Source organism: Kwoniella botswanensis, chromosome 2 (genome assembly GCF_036426115.1).
Source record: "Kwoniella botswanensis chromosome 2, complete sequence".
NCBI lineage: Eukaryota > Fungi > Basidiomycota > Tremellomycetes > Tremellales > Cryptococcaceae > Kwoniella > Kwoniella botswanensis.
The window spans coordinates 2,154,091-2,168,811 of NC_088600.1; the positions used below are offsets into that span (position 1 = coordinate 2,154,091).

General features: G+C 44.7%; 6 protein-coding genes across 6 annotated transcripts; 2 read left to right on the forward strand and 4 right to left on the reverse strand.

Moving 5' to 3' along the window:
- Window positions 1-221: 221 nt before the first annotated feature.
- L199_007703 (uncharacterized protein) lies at window positions 222-1,715 on the reverse strand (the record flags this gene model as incomplete). Its single annotated transcript, XM_064893390.1, has 1 exon — window positions 222-1,715. The coding sequence occupies one exon, from the start codon at window positions 1,713-1,715 to the stop codon at window positions 222-224; it is 1,494 nt and encodes a 497-aa protein (XP_064749462.1).
- Window positions 1,716-2,241: 526 nt separating this feature from the next.
- L199_007704 (uncharacterized protein) lies at window positions 2,242-2,782 on the reverse strand (the record flags this gene model as incomplete). The annotated part of the gene is made up of 2 exons (XM_064893391.1): window positions 2,242-2,298; window positions 2,381-2,782. The coding sequence occupies 2 exons, from the start codon at window positions 2,780-2,782 to the stop codon at window positions 2,242-2,244; spliced, it is 459 nt and encodes a 152-aa protein (XP_064749463.1).
- A 628-nt stretch (window positions 2,783-3,410) lies between these two features.
- On the forward strand, window positions 3,411-6,378 carry L199_007705 (uncharacterized protein; the record flags this gene model as incomplete). The annotated part of the gene is made up of 8 exons (XM_064893392.1): window positions 3,411-3,581; window positions 3,676-3,789; window positions 3,861-3,971; window positions 4,041-4,150; window positions 4,234-4,399; window positions 4,474-4,566; window positions 4,648-6,225; window positions 6,304-6,378. The coding sequence occupies 8 exons, from the start codon at window positions 3,411-3,413 to the stop codon at window positions 6,376-6,378; spliced, it is 2,418 nt and encodes an 805-aa protein (XP_064749464.1).
- A 388-nt stretch (window positions 6,379-6,766) lies between these two features.
- Window positions 6,767-8,059, reverse strand: L199_007706 (uncharacterized protein; the record flags this gene model as incomplete). The annotated part of the gene is made up of 5 exons (XM_064893393.1): window positions 6,767-6,871; window positions 6,989-7,366; window positions 7,492-7,597; window positions 7,717-7,795; window positions 7,918-8,059. The coding sequence occupies 5 exons, from the start codon at window positions 8,057-8,059 to the stop codon at window positions 6,767-6,769; spliced, it is 810 nt and encodes a 269-aa protein (XP_064749465.1).
- A 958-nt stretch (window positions 8,060-9,017) lies between these two features.
- Window positions 9,018-12,808, reverse strand: L199_007707 (uncharacterized protein; the record flags this gene model as incomplete). Its single annotated transcript, XM_064893394.1, has 16 exons — window positions 9,018-10,020; window positions 10,074-10,410; window positions 10,464-10,527; window positions 10,588-10,626; window positions 10,679-10,692; window positions 10,747-10,823; window positions 10,874-10,908; window positions 10,965-11,048; window positions 11,097-11,158; window positions 11,212-11,340; window positions 11,395-11,540; window positions 11,596-12,188; window positions 12,245-12,269; window positions 12,335-12,398; window positions 12,519-12,559; window positions 12,636-12,808. 16 exons carry the CDS (start codon window positions 12,806-12,808, stop codon window positions 9,018-9,020), a joined length of 2,886 nt encoding a protein of 961 aa, XP_064749466.1.
- A 1,530-nt stretch (window positions 12,809-14,338) lies between these two features.
- Window positions 14,339-14,629, forward strand: L199_007708 (uncharacterized protein; the record flags this gene model as incomplete). Its single annotated transcript, XM_064893395.1, has 1 exon — window positions 14,339-14,629. One exon carries the CDS (start codon window positions 14,339-14,341, stop codon window positions 14,627-14,629), a length of 291 nt encoding a protein of 96 aa, XP_064749467.1.
- Between the last annotated feature and the right edge of the window lie 92 nt (window positions 14,630-14,721).

Genomic DNA, 14,721 nt, shown 5'->3' on the forward strand with positions numbered 1-14,721 from the left:
GATGTGTTCTCGAGAAAACACAAAAGGGATGTATAGTCTTAAGTATACATGAAAATGCATGGTTATTGCGAATACATGATTTCTTGATTCCGACAGAAGCGCATGACAAATTTCGTTAAAGTGTGATATTAAGTGAGTTCATCTTTTGAAATCTATTCTTGATTTTAGCCTTATCCTTGATATACATACTGTACTTCTGCATCTGGAAACACTATCTCTGACTAGTCCCTCCCACCCTGCTGATTTAACTTCATCCCCACAAACAACGCCCATAATCCAAAATCATATGCCAATCGTAAACTTCCCGCGGCCACATAAGCTATCCAGAACTTCTCACCTCCCGCCAGCCATCCCGTAATGGTAGGTCCAGCAGTCGACGCTAATGTTCTGATAGTACTGGTTATACCGTTGACCGCTGTCAATTCGTCCGAAGGTACTACAGCAGCTATAAATGCCGCTCGAGGTGCTTGATCCATATTGTTCAAGCCAGTTCGAATGAAAAAGAGGATTATTGTCAAAGCTAGGGAGTCAGGAGCTGGAAATAGGAGAACAGCAGTTGACGATGGAACATGTGTGAACACCATCGTATTGATCAATCCTAAGTGATTGGCCAGTGGTCCCGCTGCGATGGATGATATAGCAGCGAGGAAATATGATATACTGGTGATATCACCCAAGGTCGCGTTGGATAATTGGAATTTCTGGGCGAGATAGTACGTAGTCAAAGCGTATCCTACCATACCGTCTGCAAGGGAATCGACAGCAAGTAATGGCCAGAGCTTGTACATGACTGCTCGGGTTTGAGGACTGATCTGAGAGAATTTCGAAGACCATTTTGAGCTTGTTGGAGCCTCAGGTTTGACGTCGGTATTCGTATTGGCGTTTGAAGAAGAAGTCAATGCGATATGCTCGACAGTCGAGGTGGACAATCGACCTCCTCCTTCTTCCCCTTCTAACAACCTTTCTTGTTCTTCCAGTTCCCTCTCTCCATCTTCTAGTTGCTTGGTGCTGCCCGAGCTAGCCAGCTCCGTCTTGTCACTCATCAATAACACACATATCGCCCCGATCCCTCCATTCAGAACATATAGCCAAAACATCACATGATATGCTCTGACATCGGTCCAACCTTCCTTCTTGCTTAACCAATTCACCACTTTCCCAGAAATTTCCGTCCCTACTGCCGATCCTAAAGCCGAAGTGACGACATACCATGATAGGACATCACTTCTTGTCTTTGAGCTTCCAGCGGTAGTATGCGATAAGATTGATTCTTCTATAGCTCTAAATGGTCCGAAATCTCCTCCTGTCGCACTGATTATTCCTACCACCGAAGCTAATAATAGTATCCAGTAATTCTCAAAGTAGATGAAAGTAAATCCAGATAATACCATCATTAGACTACCAAATAGTAAAATGTTCCGACGTCCAATCCTATCTGCAATGAGCGTAAGGATGACCGTCAAGATGACATCTCCTAGAAGGGTTAAAGTCATGAATGCGCCTATCCGAAAATCGGAGAATCCCAATGACGAGAAGAATAAAGCGATGAAGATACCGTTGGAGCCATAGGCGAACATCCGCGTTGTACGTGAGATCAGGACCAGCCATGAGTCTGGACCGGTATTCCATAGTGAGATCAAACCGAGTTCGTGAAGGAGTCGTTGGGCTGGTGGAAGGGATGATGGAGGAGGGGCGGATGCAAGTGCGGTGGTCATTGAGAGATGGGTATTGATACTGCTGTCGGGCCGGCAAAGGTTATATACATTGATGCAAGGGGTGAAGAATGGAAAGGAAGATGACCGAGGGCTTACACTACTTGGCTGGCAAGCCTTTCTTGATATGTAGAGTTAATTCTGTCTACTTGTACGGTATGTAAAGCAATCAACAGAAATGATGAGATGAGGTTGCTTTTTTTTGATGTTGTGATTTCGATCAGTCGCTCATCTCCGAAGTCCCTCCTCACGTGGGGGCCACGTGCGTTCACGGAGTTTTCTCAAGCTGTGGCACGAATGAGGGGCTGTTTCCCAGACAGTGACGATGGGAGGGGTGAAAGAGATACATGTCATTATCGCTATAATTGCGTATTGTGGTGATGATGGTGATGGGTGAGATATATAAGACGGCAGTGATGTGTCTATGTAAAGTGATGTTATCCAAGTCATACAGTCTTCTCGGACCTTATCTGCTTGTCTTGTAAACCTGCTATTCTTCCTTCTTCTTCTTCTTTTTTCTACTCGTCAACTAGAATCCAGGAGGGAGAACACCTTGGGGTTGACCTTGTTGGGGACCACCGAGGAGCTAAGTAATGGCATGATTAGTCAGGGTGTCCAATATAGGAGACGGGGATGCATTATGTGTATGTTGAAATTACCAAACTCACCTGTTGTTGACCTTGCGATTGCATCTGCATCTCTCTCTCCTGTTGTACCACCCTAGTCTCGTCTTCAATAGCCAAAGCAAGAGGGAGACCAACCAATAAAGCAGAAGTCGAGATCCACCAAGCTAAAGTACCAGTAGATTGTACGGACCAAAGCGCCCAACTTGTCGTAGACTTGTATTTACTGTAAAGCGAAGATCGAGTCTGAGGTGGAACAATATCTTTCAAAGCTACTAATCTCTCGTACAAAGTTTCGTCATCTGGGTTGAAATCATCTTCATCGTCTGAGAAAGTTGAGGAAACTTCGGAGTCGGTCTCGTAATCTGATTCATGTTCACCTTCACCCAAGTTTGTGGATACCTCTGGGGCGGATTCGTCCCTTACTTCTTCAACGACGACGACCATTGTGCTTGATTAGGATTTTATTGAGTAAGTGGGATTGATGAGATGGATTGGTGATGGATGGATTAATTGATTGCGGTATATGACGAGGAAATGGAAGGAATGAAAAAATCGGGAATGAGATGGATGGATGATCCAGATGAACGAACAGGTGAAACGGCGGGTGCTAATTGGGTGTGTCAATTAAAAACAAAGTGACAGGGGGGCCATGCATGCACGTCACTGGGACCAGACATCACCCAATTCAATGCATATACCGCATACTACTGCATACTGCCGCATCCATAAGACCATATACCCAGCTTATATACATACATACATACACACCATAAAACGTACCAAAATCTCGCCTTCTCGCCTCACCGAGATCGTCGTGCTCCCCTAGAAGAAGGCCATCAGGAGAAAAGAGATCGTTCGAAGGACTTGTAGGTGGGCGATTGACCCGACCAACTTCTAGGATAGCGCAAGGACGACACTTCTCGATCATTCCCATATACTTCCACCAGGCAGATCGGCCTGGGCATCAACCATTCGTGAGATTCAGAGGGCTATAATAAGGCAAGGAACTGCCAAGCGCCCATAATATATACATACATCGTTAGAATCTCGACACATCACCATATCATCCAACATGTTACAGCACCCTTCACAATCGTACACAAATCAAAACCAAAGCCTTCAAGGACAAGGAGGGTCAGGTCCTGCTCAACCACTATGGGGTGGACCATTTCCAAGTCTTCATCTCTGGCCTCTTCAAGATACCTTTGTCATGAAGATGATCCATTTGCCAGAGGGCCAAAGGGTACGTTGAATCTTACTTCTCTCTTCGAGCTTTCGTATTTCACTGAAAACATTACCGATATATGCTGATATGAGAGACTGGCAACTTATCACAGATCAAGATAGGTCGTCAGACAAATACCAAGACCGTACCTGGAGAACGTAATGCCTACTTTGATAGTAAAGTGTTGTCAAGGTTGCATGCTGAAATATGGGAACAAGGTGGAAAGGTGGGTCTATCAGCTGCTCATGATACCTGGACTTTTGAGCTGATCTTGGTTGCGCACGATCAAATTGATAGATCTTCATCAAAGACGTGAGATCGTCCAACGGTACTTTCATCAACGGGGAGAGGTTGAGTCCGGAAAGTGTGGAGAGTGAACCGTTTGAATTGAAAAATGAGGATCAGGTGGTGAGTCAATTCCGACCATTCACTATACAAGTGCTGGTGGTGATAATGGCACACTGCCATGTCAAATAGGAATTCGGTATCGATATTGTCAGTGAAGATAACCGTACTATAGTACATCATAAAGTCGCTGCCAAGGTGTATTGTGTATTTGGTCCAGAAGATGCAGCTTTGAGTGCTCGGTGAGTTGAGTCATATTTCTCACGCTTGGGGATTCAGCTTTCATGGGAGCTCTAACTAACTTGACGTGATGTATAATCATCAGAGAGTTGGTAAATTATCAGAATCAAGATACACGCGGTGTGAGGCGCATGCCTCCTCAGCAGAATGGACATGTCAATAATCAACTATCTCAAATGGGTCCTGCAATCATGAGTAGCGGAGGTAAATCTAGCGGTCTAAGCTTCGATCATGTTCTCACGAAATTGCAGGTGAGCACTTATTTGACTATCGATTGTTCCATCTATCGGGTCGATTTGACATTGAATGTCTACACTGTGCATAGAACGAACTTCGAGCAAGTAAGGAGACCGGTACGGAACTGCAGAATTTAGCTACTGCTTTTACAGACATTCAAGACACATTAGGTGGAGGGCTGGTAAGTCTGTTGTCTTGATCTGCTTGCTTCGACAGGTATAGGTGAAACATGTAACTGTGCTAATTTTGGTGACTGAATTAGCCTCCATCACAAAACGGCTCAGCTGCTCAATTTATCCCTCCGCAATTTCGATCCGCCTCAGCCGAAGCTCAAGCTGCGTTAGCTGGACCTCACGGCCAACAAGCAGCTGCATTCATAGCTTTGCAGAACCAGTTGACCGAAACTCAAACTTCACTGGGATCGCAGCTGGAGAAGATCCGTCTACTGGAAGGTCAGCTGAAGGAGCATGAGTCAGTGAAAAGCGAGATATCACTGATGAGGGAGCAGATGGAAGAATCAAAGAGAGAGATGGATCTTTTACTCGCCAGTGGAGGGAATATCCTAAATGGTGGATCTCACGGTAGAGGTAGACCATTAACGAGGAGGAATGAAGATGACGACGACGACGATGATGATGCTAGGAGTGTGATGACTTTGATGGATAATGAAGAGTCCGAACAGCGAGTTAGAGATCGACGTCGAGCAGATAGGGAAGGTCCCGAATCGAGAAGAGATAGGGATAGAAGTGGGATAGAGAGACCTAGGACACCTGAACCTACCAACCTCAATGGAGACGCTGAATCGGATGATGACGATGGACCTTCTCAACCGAATGGTATTGCCGCTACTACCTCTGATTCGTCACGCGAGACCGAGATCATCCAGCAGAATGCCGAATTGGTAGGGAAGATAGCGATTCTGTCGGCAGAAATCCAAGAAGCAGTTACGATATCTCAAACATTACGAAATCAACATACCGAAGCTATGTCAGCTGTCAAACTTCTTACTGAACGTGTAGGCGCGCTAGAGACGGGTTTGGCATCCAAGGTAGCAGAGGAAGTTGAAAAGGCCGAACAGAGATGGGAAGTATGGAAAGTGAAATTTGAAGAAGGATGGAAGAAGGAAAGAGAATCTTGGGATCACGAGAGAGAAAGACTGAGAGGGGTGGTGAGAGAATGGGAAGAAGCTTCGAGAAGAGCTCATGAGGAAGAAGAGGAAAGGGAACTAAACGAAAGTCTAAGTGAAGATGAGCTAGATGACGACGACGAAGAAGATGATGTGAAGGATGGGGAAAGACAACCGAACGAAGTTTTGTCGTTAGATGGATGGCAGGCGGATGGTAATGGCTCGAATTCCATTGGGTCAAATAAATTGCCTTCGTTGAATACATCGAAGAAATCAAGACGAAGGAGATCAAGTCAGAAAGCATTATTGGCCGTGCAAGCTCTGAAGAACGTGTCTGATCCTACAGCCTCGACACCACCTGATACAACCAAGAATAATGGCGGATCGTCAACACCGAAAAGTACTTCATCTGGCCTCATTGATAATCCACCTTTGATCAACGGTTCTTCCTTGAAAAATCAAAATTCGAGATTGAAGAATAGGAATAAGAAGAATAAGCAGAATCAGAAATCGTCAAGATCTGGCTTAAGTATGACTGCACACCTGGACAATGTTGGGGGAAAGGATAAAGATAATTCGAATTCAAATTCCTCTGAATCAGGTAGAGAGAGCGTATCGACGCTGAAAGATGGTGATGAGACCGATGTGGTGGGAACGAAGAGTGGATCGATTACCGGAAAGAATAAAGATAAGAAAGATGTTCAGGTGATAAGGGTGAGTCTAGCTCCGGCTATGGATTTTGATTTTATCAGCTTAGCATTGGCTGATGGCATTCCATCTCGATATGTACAGCCTGTCCCTGTCTTCACTGTGCTGGTGGTTTTGGTAGCTGCTGGTGTATATTGGCATAAATTTCACAAGGATTAGATCGTAGCTGGTATTCGAGCATATCCATTGAATAGGACAAAATGCGCTGTCCGGCAGTTGCTGATTCTTTTTTCTTCTTTATCGTCAGCGAGGAGATGGAGAAAATGTAATACTAGTTTTTTTTGGTGGAGATCAAGTCATTGTCATTCATGTCATAGGTATATTATCGAATCTTCCCTCTTTTCTTCTCTCAGACATACTACTATTATACAAGTAACATGATTTAATGTGATGCATTCTTCTAACGATTCACTGTTGTTTTTCGTCATGATGGTCATCGTCTTCATGTCATGGAATGCCTTTTCGCAGATTATTGGTGTTTCTTTATGGACCCATCTATATATTGATATGTTTATTGTTCTACTCCGTTCTACTTGAAGCAGTCTGTTCACTCAGCCTCACCACCGATTCCTCTTTCTTGTGCGCCTTCTATCAACGATTGAGCGAGGACCGTATGTGTATCTCTCGAAGCGGATATGGCTTTTTCGATCATCTAAATAAATAAAAAGGACGGTCAGCGAGTCAATCGTCAAAACTCCCTTGTATAGGGTGGATGGGAGACAGGGTTTCATGTCACTCTTTTCGGAAGTACATGATCTCTCAGACTCACCTCGACAGCCTGTTCCACCCCCACATTCCCTTCTAACAATATATTTGTTATCTTCCCCAAAGCAGGCATCGACCCTAACAAGACTTTTCCTTCCGCCCCGCCTTCCTCGCCCTGTTCGGGATCCAGCAATAGTTCCTGCTTGTCAGTGGATTGAGCTAGAGCGACGACCGATCCAGTACCCAGAGCATCCATCGCTATGCCCGCATCTGCTATGGCGGCCGAAGCTACCGTCAGTCCAGCTGAGAGGACGTTGGTGGGTGTATCTGATTCTAATACTAGGAGGAAGACGTCGATAGATGATTTGGGGAGTAGGTGTAGTTGAATGGTGGGTGTTAGGGATTGAGTGAGGAGTTGAGAGAGGGATATGGGTTCTGTGTCCTACCAATACGAAGAAGCGACTTTTAGCTTGGGTGACAAGGCAGGAAAGATGAGAAAGGGAGATCAAGCTTGGTAAATGGAGGAATAAAATGATGATGGGCAGTAATACAGAAGTCTTGACTCACTCGTAATGGTGCTCTACGTGGATCAGAAGCAAAAGGAGCGAATTTAACTTCCAAGTTTAACGTTCCTTGAGGTGTATAAGGAGGTGCTTTGGGTCGAGGGCCGTATCTGATGAAAGTAGAATCAAGGATCAGCTTGAGTTGCAGATGGAGTATAGACATAAATACATGGAAATGTGACGAGCCATAGTCTGATGCTTGATCAATATGAATGTGATGATCACTCACACTGAACATGCTATCTTTACACCACCCGACTCGATGTACCCACTCCCGTTAGCCTGCGATATCAGTCCTGTTTTGAGGACTAAACCAAGTAGTGAGGACCAAGATTAGCATCGTCCATCGCCTCTCCTTTCCGATGAAGATGGCGGATAGCAGATTTTATGAAATAAATGACATGGGACTCGTCAGTGTTAGAATACTCACATATAGGTCTAGCCTCATCGTTCGCTCTATCAACTCTTTTCGTCGAAGGTCCAGCTTCAGGCTCTAGTTCTGTATCATCGTATATGGGAGGGACGGACACTTCAGGTGCGGGTATACGTCTACGATCGAATGCTGTTGCCATGGTGTGCTCTCGCTCGAATTATAATGAATATAGAGAGTAGACGAGTGAAACGTTGAATGAACGAACTGATAAATCGAAGTGAACGAAAATGACGAGAACAACTTCCTCGATCATACTATGAAATTCATATTCATCGCATCTTCTGATTCCTGCTATCTGCTTTCAAATCATCTACAAGACAGGAGACACTCAACACAAATGCAGCGGAGATCCACAATATCGATAAGATACAGCATAACATGCATTATGAATCATATAATTTGGATAGATACATATAAACATGAAAAGATGTAGGCAAGATTCAGGCCAACAATACACCACATTCAAAAGAAAAATGCGTCGGCTAGACAACCTTGTCCGTACGTCAATAGACTAAGTCTAGATCCTCTTGTAGAGCTTTACTGGTTAGGTATTTATGTGAATAAGACCAATGGAGCTACAATAACGGGATCATTATACAATTTGATTCGAGGAGAAGAAGAAAAGAGAAGAGAAGAAGATGAAATTTTCGAGTGTGAGGGTGTAGGGTGAGCCTCAGAATGGACGGATGCCTTAGGTGAGGTGAATATTTAGATTGATCAGGTGTGTGTGTTACTACTGGTCAAGTGGAGGTTGTCCACCTATCTGTGAGAGTACAGATAGTACAATATGCATAGGGTGTCTTGTCCGACAAGACAGTTGATTATACAAGGTCAAATGGAAGAAAGAGTCCGAGGCAGCAAAGAGAAAGCCAAATTACTTATATACAACCAAGATAATAGAATCAGAAAACAGCAAATAAAGCCACTCAAAGCAAGACCACTATCCGTAATACAGATAGCGAGACTATCAATTCCAATTCAGGTCAATCAATCAACTAATCATATGGATACAGTTATACTGCTTTCGTATGTCTAGTCGTGTATACCAAAAGATCGCAGTGTTATTTTCTAGTAGATACAATCATTCTGACCATGGATCATCCAGCACCCATCTGATTGACGAATTCTTCGAAATTAAATCCAAACATCGATTCACCCTCGGCACCAAACATGATATTCCCGTTACCTTGTAGATTGTTCCCATTCGAATTGGCATTGTTATTATAATAGACATCTCCATTGTTGTTATTGTTGCTATTGTTGTTGTTCATGACCTGAGGTTGACCACTGTTATCCACATTCACATTCGTGTTCATGTTCATGTTCATTCCCATATTGGTGTTCATCGGTAGACCCATACCTAGAGCCATTGACATGTCCATATCAACGAAATCCGGACCGGTACCGTTATGACCACTATTACCATTGGCAGAACCGATAGACCCAACAGATCCAGCATGGACAGGGTATATCATCGTTGGTGATTGGCCTTGACCTTGGCTATAAATTGGCTCAATACCGACTACACCGTTTCCGTTTGAGAACGAAGACATGGTAGTGGGCGGACTGACACTCGAATTGATATATTGGTTGATTGGATCATCGGATATCCAAGTATTGGAAGTTTGCAGAGGTTGCCCGACAGGATATGTTGGTAGAGAGCTATTGTCGCCAGGGAAAGTGGGGACCAGCCCTTCGAACATACCAGGTTCGGCCAAAGTTGCAGATGTAGCAACTGAAGTACCAGATTGGGGTGATGGTGTAGTTTCGCCATTTATAACGTTGTTACCGGTGGTGTTACCGGGACTGGATACTGATCGTTTATGCAGAGGAGCTTGAACCCTTCTGAGCTTGACGGAACCGTTCAAATGGCTGAGATCGTCTTCTTCAGCCGAGGCGTCTCCAGATCCGCGAGCTTTCGATCGGGTAGCTGCTTCCAGTGCTTGATGTGCTCGCTTACGGAGCCTGAGCAGGATAGGAAGGCCCTTCTTTGCTCGACAGCCTTCCCGAGCAGCAGCAGATATATCGCATACGATGGACATCCCATGGAAGGAAGGACTAGCAAAGGCGCAAGTAGGTGCTCGAATCACGATGGCAGCTCTGAGTAGTCGATCAGCTTGATGTTATGGTATGATGAATACGCGGTCACTCACAAACATACAGCGCTCGAGAACGCATGAAACCAGAAGAACCACCATCTTGCTACCAGAGAGGGATGGTATATTACCAATGTCTTGACAAGCTGAACGATTTCTTGCGCGCTCTCGAAAAGGGCTATGAAGCTTGGACCAAGTTTTGATCGAGATGGATCCTCAGGATTGTCCTTCAGGGCTCGAGCAAATAGTGGTCGATTGAGGAGAAGACGCATTTGAGCGACCTGTAACCTGATACCAAGCCGGTGTATGACTAAATGCGGGTCGACACTGCGGTCAAGTGGGAGATCTTGAATCGCTACATTTGGGAGCAGGTGTTCTGGTAGATTCTTCTTGACTAATCTGAATAGTCAGCGTTGTCAGAAGCATCTGTAATGATGAATCACGTACATTCTCTAAGTTCCGAGTCAAGCTGCATCACCGAGTTATACGAGACCGCACTAGCTTGTGTTTGCTGTTAAAAGGATGCCTATGAGCAAAACCCGAACAGGATAGGCCCAAACAAGCAACTCACGACATCGATAACCCTTTCCATCATAGTTATCAAGGTATACTGCGAAGAAGCATCAGCGAACAGTCAGGTTAAAATCAGTGCGATCGCATACCTTGGCACGATGGACTAAATGAGCAAATTATCAGCTTGGGATCCCGCACTGGGCATAGAATGACTCACATCCGTCTTCATCACCAATGAGATCGGTGGCTTCTGGTATCTTGGTATCGGACCACTTGTTGCTGGTTGCGCATGGTCTGAAGACATGATCAGCATGGTTCCGAATAGAGAAGTTGAGTGTACGTACCGACCGAAACAAAGTGCTTGCAATCGGTCGTATGACTGTTGATGTGGACACAGATCAGCTTGATTTTAGATACACGATCATGTGCACTTACCACCACTTCCCACCAGACTTGCCTTCGCTCCTCAATCTCATATGGTGATAACCCAAAATGCGAGCCATCTCTATGTAGACCGAGCTAAGAGGATATCAGTCATATTCAGTATGGCTCTCAAAAACCACTTACACTCTGGGCTACTTTGACAGCGGTTCCAAGGATAGGCCAGAAGACCTCACCACCGTTACCTCCTTTATGTGATCGTCAGCTTGATTAGGGATATAAAGTTTATTCTCAGGCTTACTTTTGTCATTCAGAATGAAAGTACCCATAAGATGTAATGCCTGAACGGTTGCCGGACTAGCATGCTCTAACCCAACGATGCTGATGCATGATCTGCCCAGGCGGAAGAGTTGTTCTCCTCGAGGATGGACTACAACAAGGCAAGTCAGAATGTTTCCCAGCACATCTGGTAGATTTGACTTACATGGTGGTCTGTTAAGATCGAACATAGCACCAATAGCCATGACGAGAAATACACATGCCAACTTGTGCGGGTTCGGTTGAGCTTCAGTATCGTAGGCGTTCATGATATGATCGTTCTCGAACATGGCTTTTGGAAGTGGTTGATACCTACTCGCATCCAATCAGAGACCACTCGTCCATTACAGGAATGATGTTAACTTACTGCCAATTGACATTCTCCCAATAACTCTCCACCAGAGCTCTTCCTTCCATCTCATAGTCCGGTAGTTCCGCTCTCAGCTTGTCCAAGCTGAACTTGACATCTCCGCCGGCGAACAACGACGAATACAGACCGAGTCCATCATTTCCATATATATTTTGGGGTTGATTCCATTCGCCTGCAGCAGTCGCAGGAGGAGTGACCAAAGGAGGTTGCTGAGAATGCCTAGTAGGATCATTATTGGTCGTAGTTCCAAGTTGTACATTCGAAGTGACCATCGGACTACTAGCATCTTCATCCGACTCATCACCTTCCTTGAGATATTCACTCCCCGCGAAACTGCCTACGAATCTCGCTTGTCCTTCTTCTCCTATAGTCAGTGTACCGAACGCCCCTTGGACCAAGTCGTCCTCACCCGCCGATAAGGGCGACGTAGTCCCACCTTCCTGCTTGATCGACGGACGTGGGTATGGTCTTGCTGTACTATCTCGAGGGGAGAATAGATAAGGCGATTCAAGTAGGGGATGAGGTGTGGAACTCTGCTTGGCATGTGACTGAGCAAGAGCGACTTCAAGTAGGGATATGCGCTGGTGAAGCTACTCGCAACTAGAAATGTCAGTTGCCACCTGCTATCTGTTCGTGGAGTACTCACCTCTGCCGTATCAGCAAGAATCAATCTGTCACATCCATGCTCATCAGCTACCATCCTTCATGAGCTTTGGATATTGATAGGATGACATACCTCTTTCCTTTCCCAGTACGCATTTCTCCATTCGGACAGATCTGTGCACAACCTCGTTTCTCACCTGAAAGATAGTATTCCGAATAATAGTAGTCGACTTAGCACGTCAATTCGAAACTGATCGATGGACATCCTTCGCTTCGAAGTATCAAAGGAAGGGTGGGGGGTAAGACAAAACACTCACATGAAGTACATGGCCATTCTCTTGAGCATTTCAATTTAAGTCTTTATGGCGTATGAGTTAGCGAGGATCAGTGAAGAATGAGGTAAGGCTCAGAGCTTATGGATGAAGATGACTCACCTTCTACATTCTGCACAACTAAAACTCTGTCTACCCGTCTTCTCTTTCTCGCCCTTGGTCCCTATCATCTGCTTGATACCTCCACTGACTGACCTGATTGCTCCTGTTCCTCCTGGTTGATCATTGCCAGATTTCGGTAAGGGTAACGGCGGTGGTCTCATCGTACTTCCCATGGTCTTGTTGCTGTATGGAGTTTATATGATATCCTTTCTTGTCTATATATATATGTGTATATAGCTTTGCGAATGTGTTATTGTGATATCTCATATGATGTAAGTGGGGGACAATGCGAAGTGGATGTAAAGTGATATTGGATGAAGGCGTTGGTATCTACAGACACTAATGGTCAGTCAAAGGATGATATGTGGTATGTGCTGATGATTTAGGTCATCATCATGAGGTGGGGCGATGACACCATGTGTGAAGATGAAAGAGAAAAAAAGATCTAGACTTACCAACTGATATGCGATATCCCTTCAAGAGATGATCAACTCTTTATAGAATATCTTTCTGGCTCTCTTGACCTGATTACGGTGTACCTGTACCCTCGATTGATTGATGCACGGATGGAACGGTTGAGTCGAGAAGGGTTATACAGCTGACCCAAGACTTATATTGGCTTGAGTGATGTTGTCGAGATAAGCGTGGGTACAGTCTCAGTGAAAATGAAATACGGCTATGACCGGGCTGTGTGGTTAGTGGTCGATGTCCGAGGTCGGGAGCTATGATGCTTGTTATTCGAGAAAGAGGGTTGTAAACACTTGTACCCACACACAATCAATGATCGATCAAGTGTCGGGTTGCTTATTATTCTTGTTACTTTGTCAGCTCCTTGCTTTTCCCGCTCTCGATTGAATGAAGAGAAATACAATGCGAAAAGAAAAGATCAAAGCGTGGAAGACGACGTGCATTACTTTTTGCTGGTAGACCTACGCTAAGCTAAGGTTCGGCGTAACTTCGCAACCTTACGAGTGGGGGCTGCATGCCTACTTGCTGAGTCTGAAATTCCGGGCGGATCATCATGAATGTTATAGATACAAAGGTGGATGATAGAAGAGATCTTGAGGAAGATGACTTAGCGTAGACATGCTAGTTCGTCTTGCTATACAGGTTTGAACGTAAGGTAACACTCGATAAGTCATGAATATTAGGTTAATTGGTTCCAAACCATGCTGGATCAGCTCGAGCGTGCCGAGAAAGACTCAGATACCCACAAGTGGTACAGTACTAAAAACGTCAAACTAGACATATGGCTTACAAACGTTTGATGATCGATGGCCGTTCCAGATATATGGGACTTCCAACAGAACTGTACATCCTTTCTCAGATGTCTGAGGTGAAATCCGAGATATCGCCATTTGTTACAATCTCGAAGATTAGCTTTTCATAAAGGATACAATATGTTCGACTCAGTCACAATCGCATCTTGATAATTGCATATCTGTCCAACTTCGAGCATTATGCAAAGGAATATAACGGATCATTCGTGGACAAAACGGAATATCTCTTGGACTTGCTGAACATGATATAATCGACTTCGACTGAACACGCATCGATGTACGTGATGTGGACCAGAATAGATTATAAACCTTCATAATCGTCTATCTGTCCAAACCAACTCCTGGCATTGATCGGGAATTGATTCCGATAATTCAGTGACTCGTAACAACGCTCAATCCTCTCGATTTGTCATCTCGACGTCGATGTCCGGATCTGACTCGTACACTATCAATCATCCTCACCTATCGCCCGCTGAAGCAATATTGACAGCCGATAGAGATCACTCGAACAGGATTCGACAACCTATCGAAGGGTTAGAGAATTTATCTTACGGATTCAGCGTCAATAGACCGAAAGAAATCCTTCAGAAGGGGTCAGCTAGACAATATGGCCAACCGTTCGCTGCATCTACGAAAGATCTCATAAAGTTCATGTCTATTTTACACATCGACAACGTCAAGTTTAAGAAAGCAAATGATCTTGATGATAAATAACCTTGTGGAGTGTAGATCATCTTCGAAAGAACATCTTGTCTTATAGTTGTGCACATTTTTACAGTATATCGTATGCATCGTAGGAGACTGCT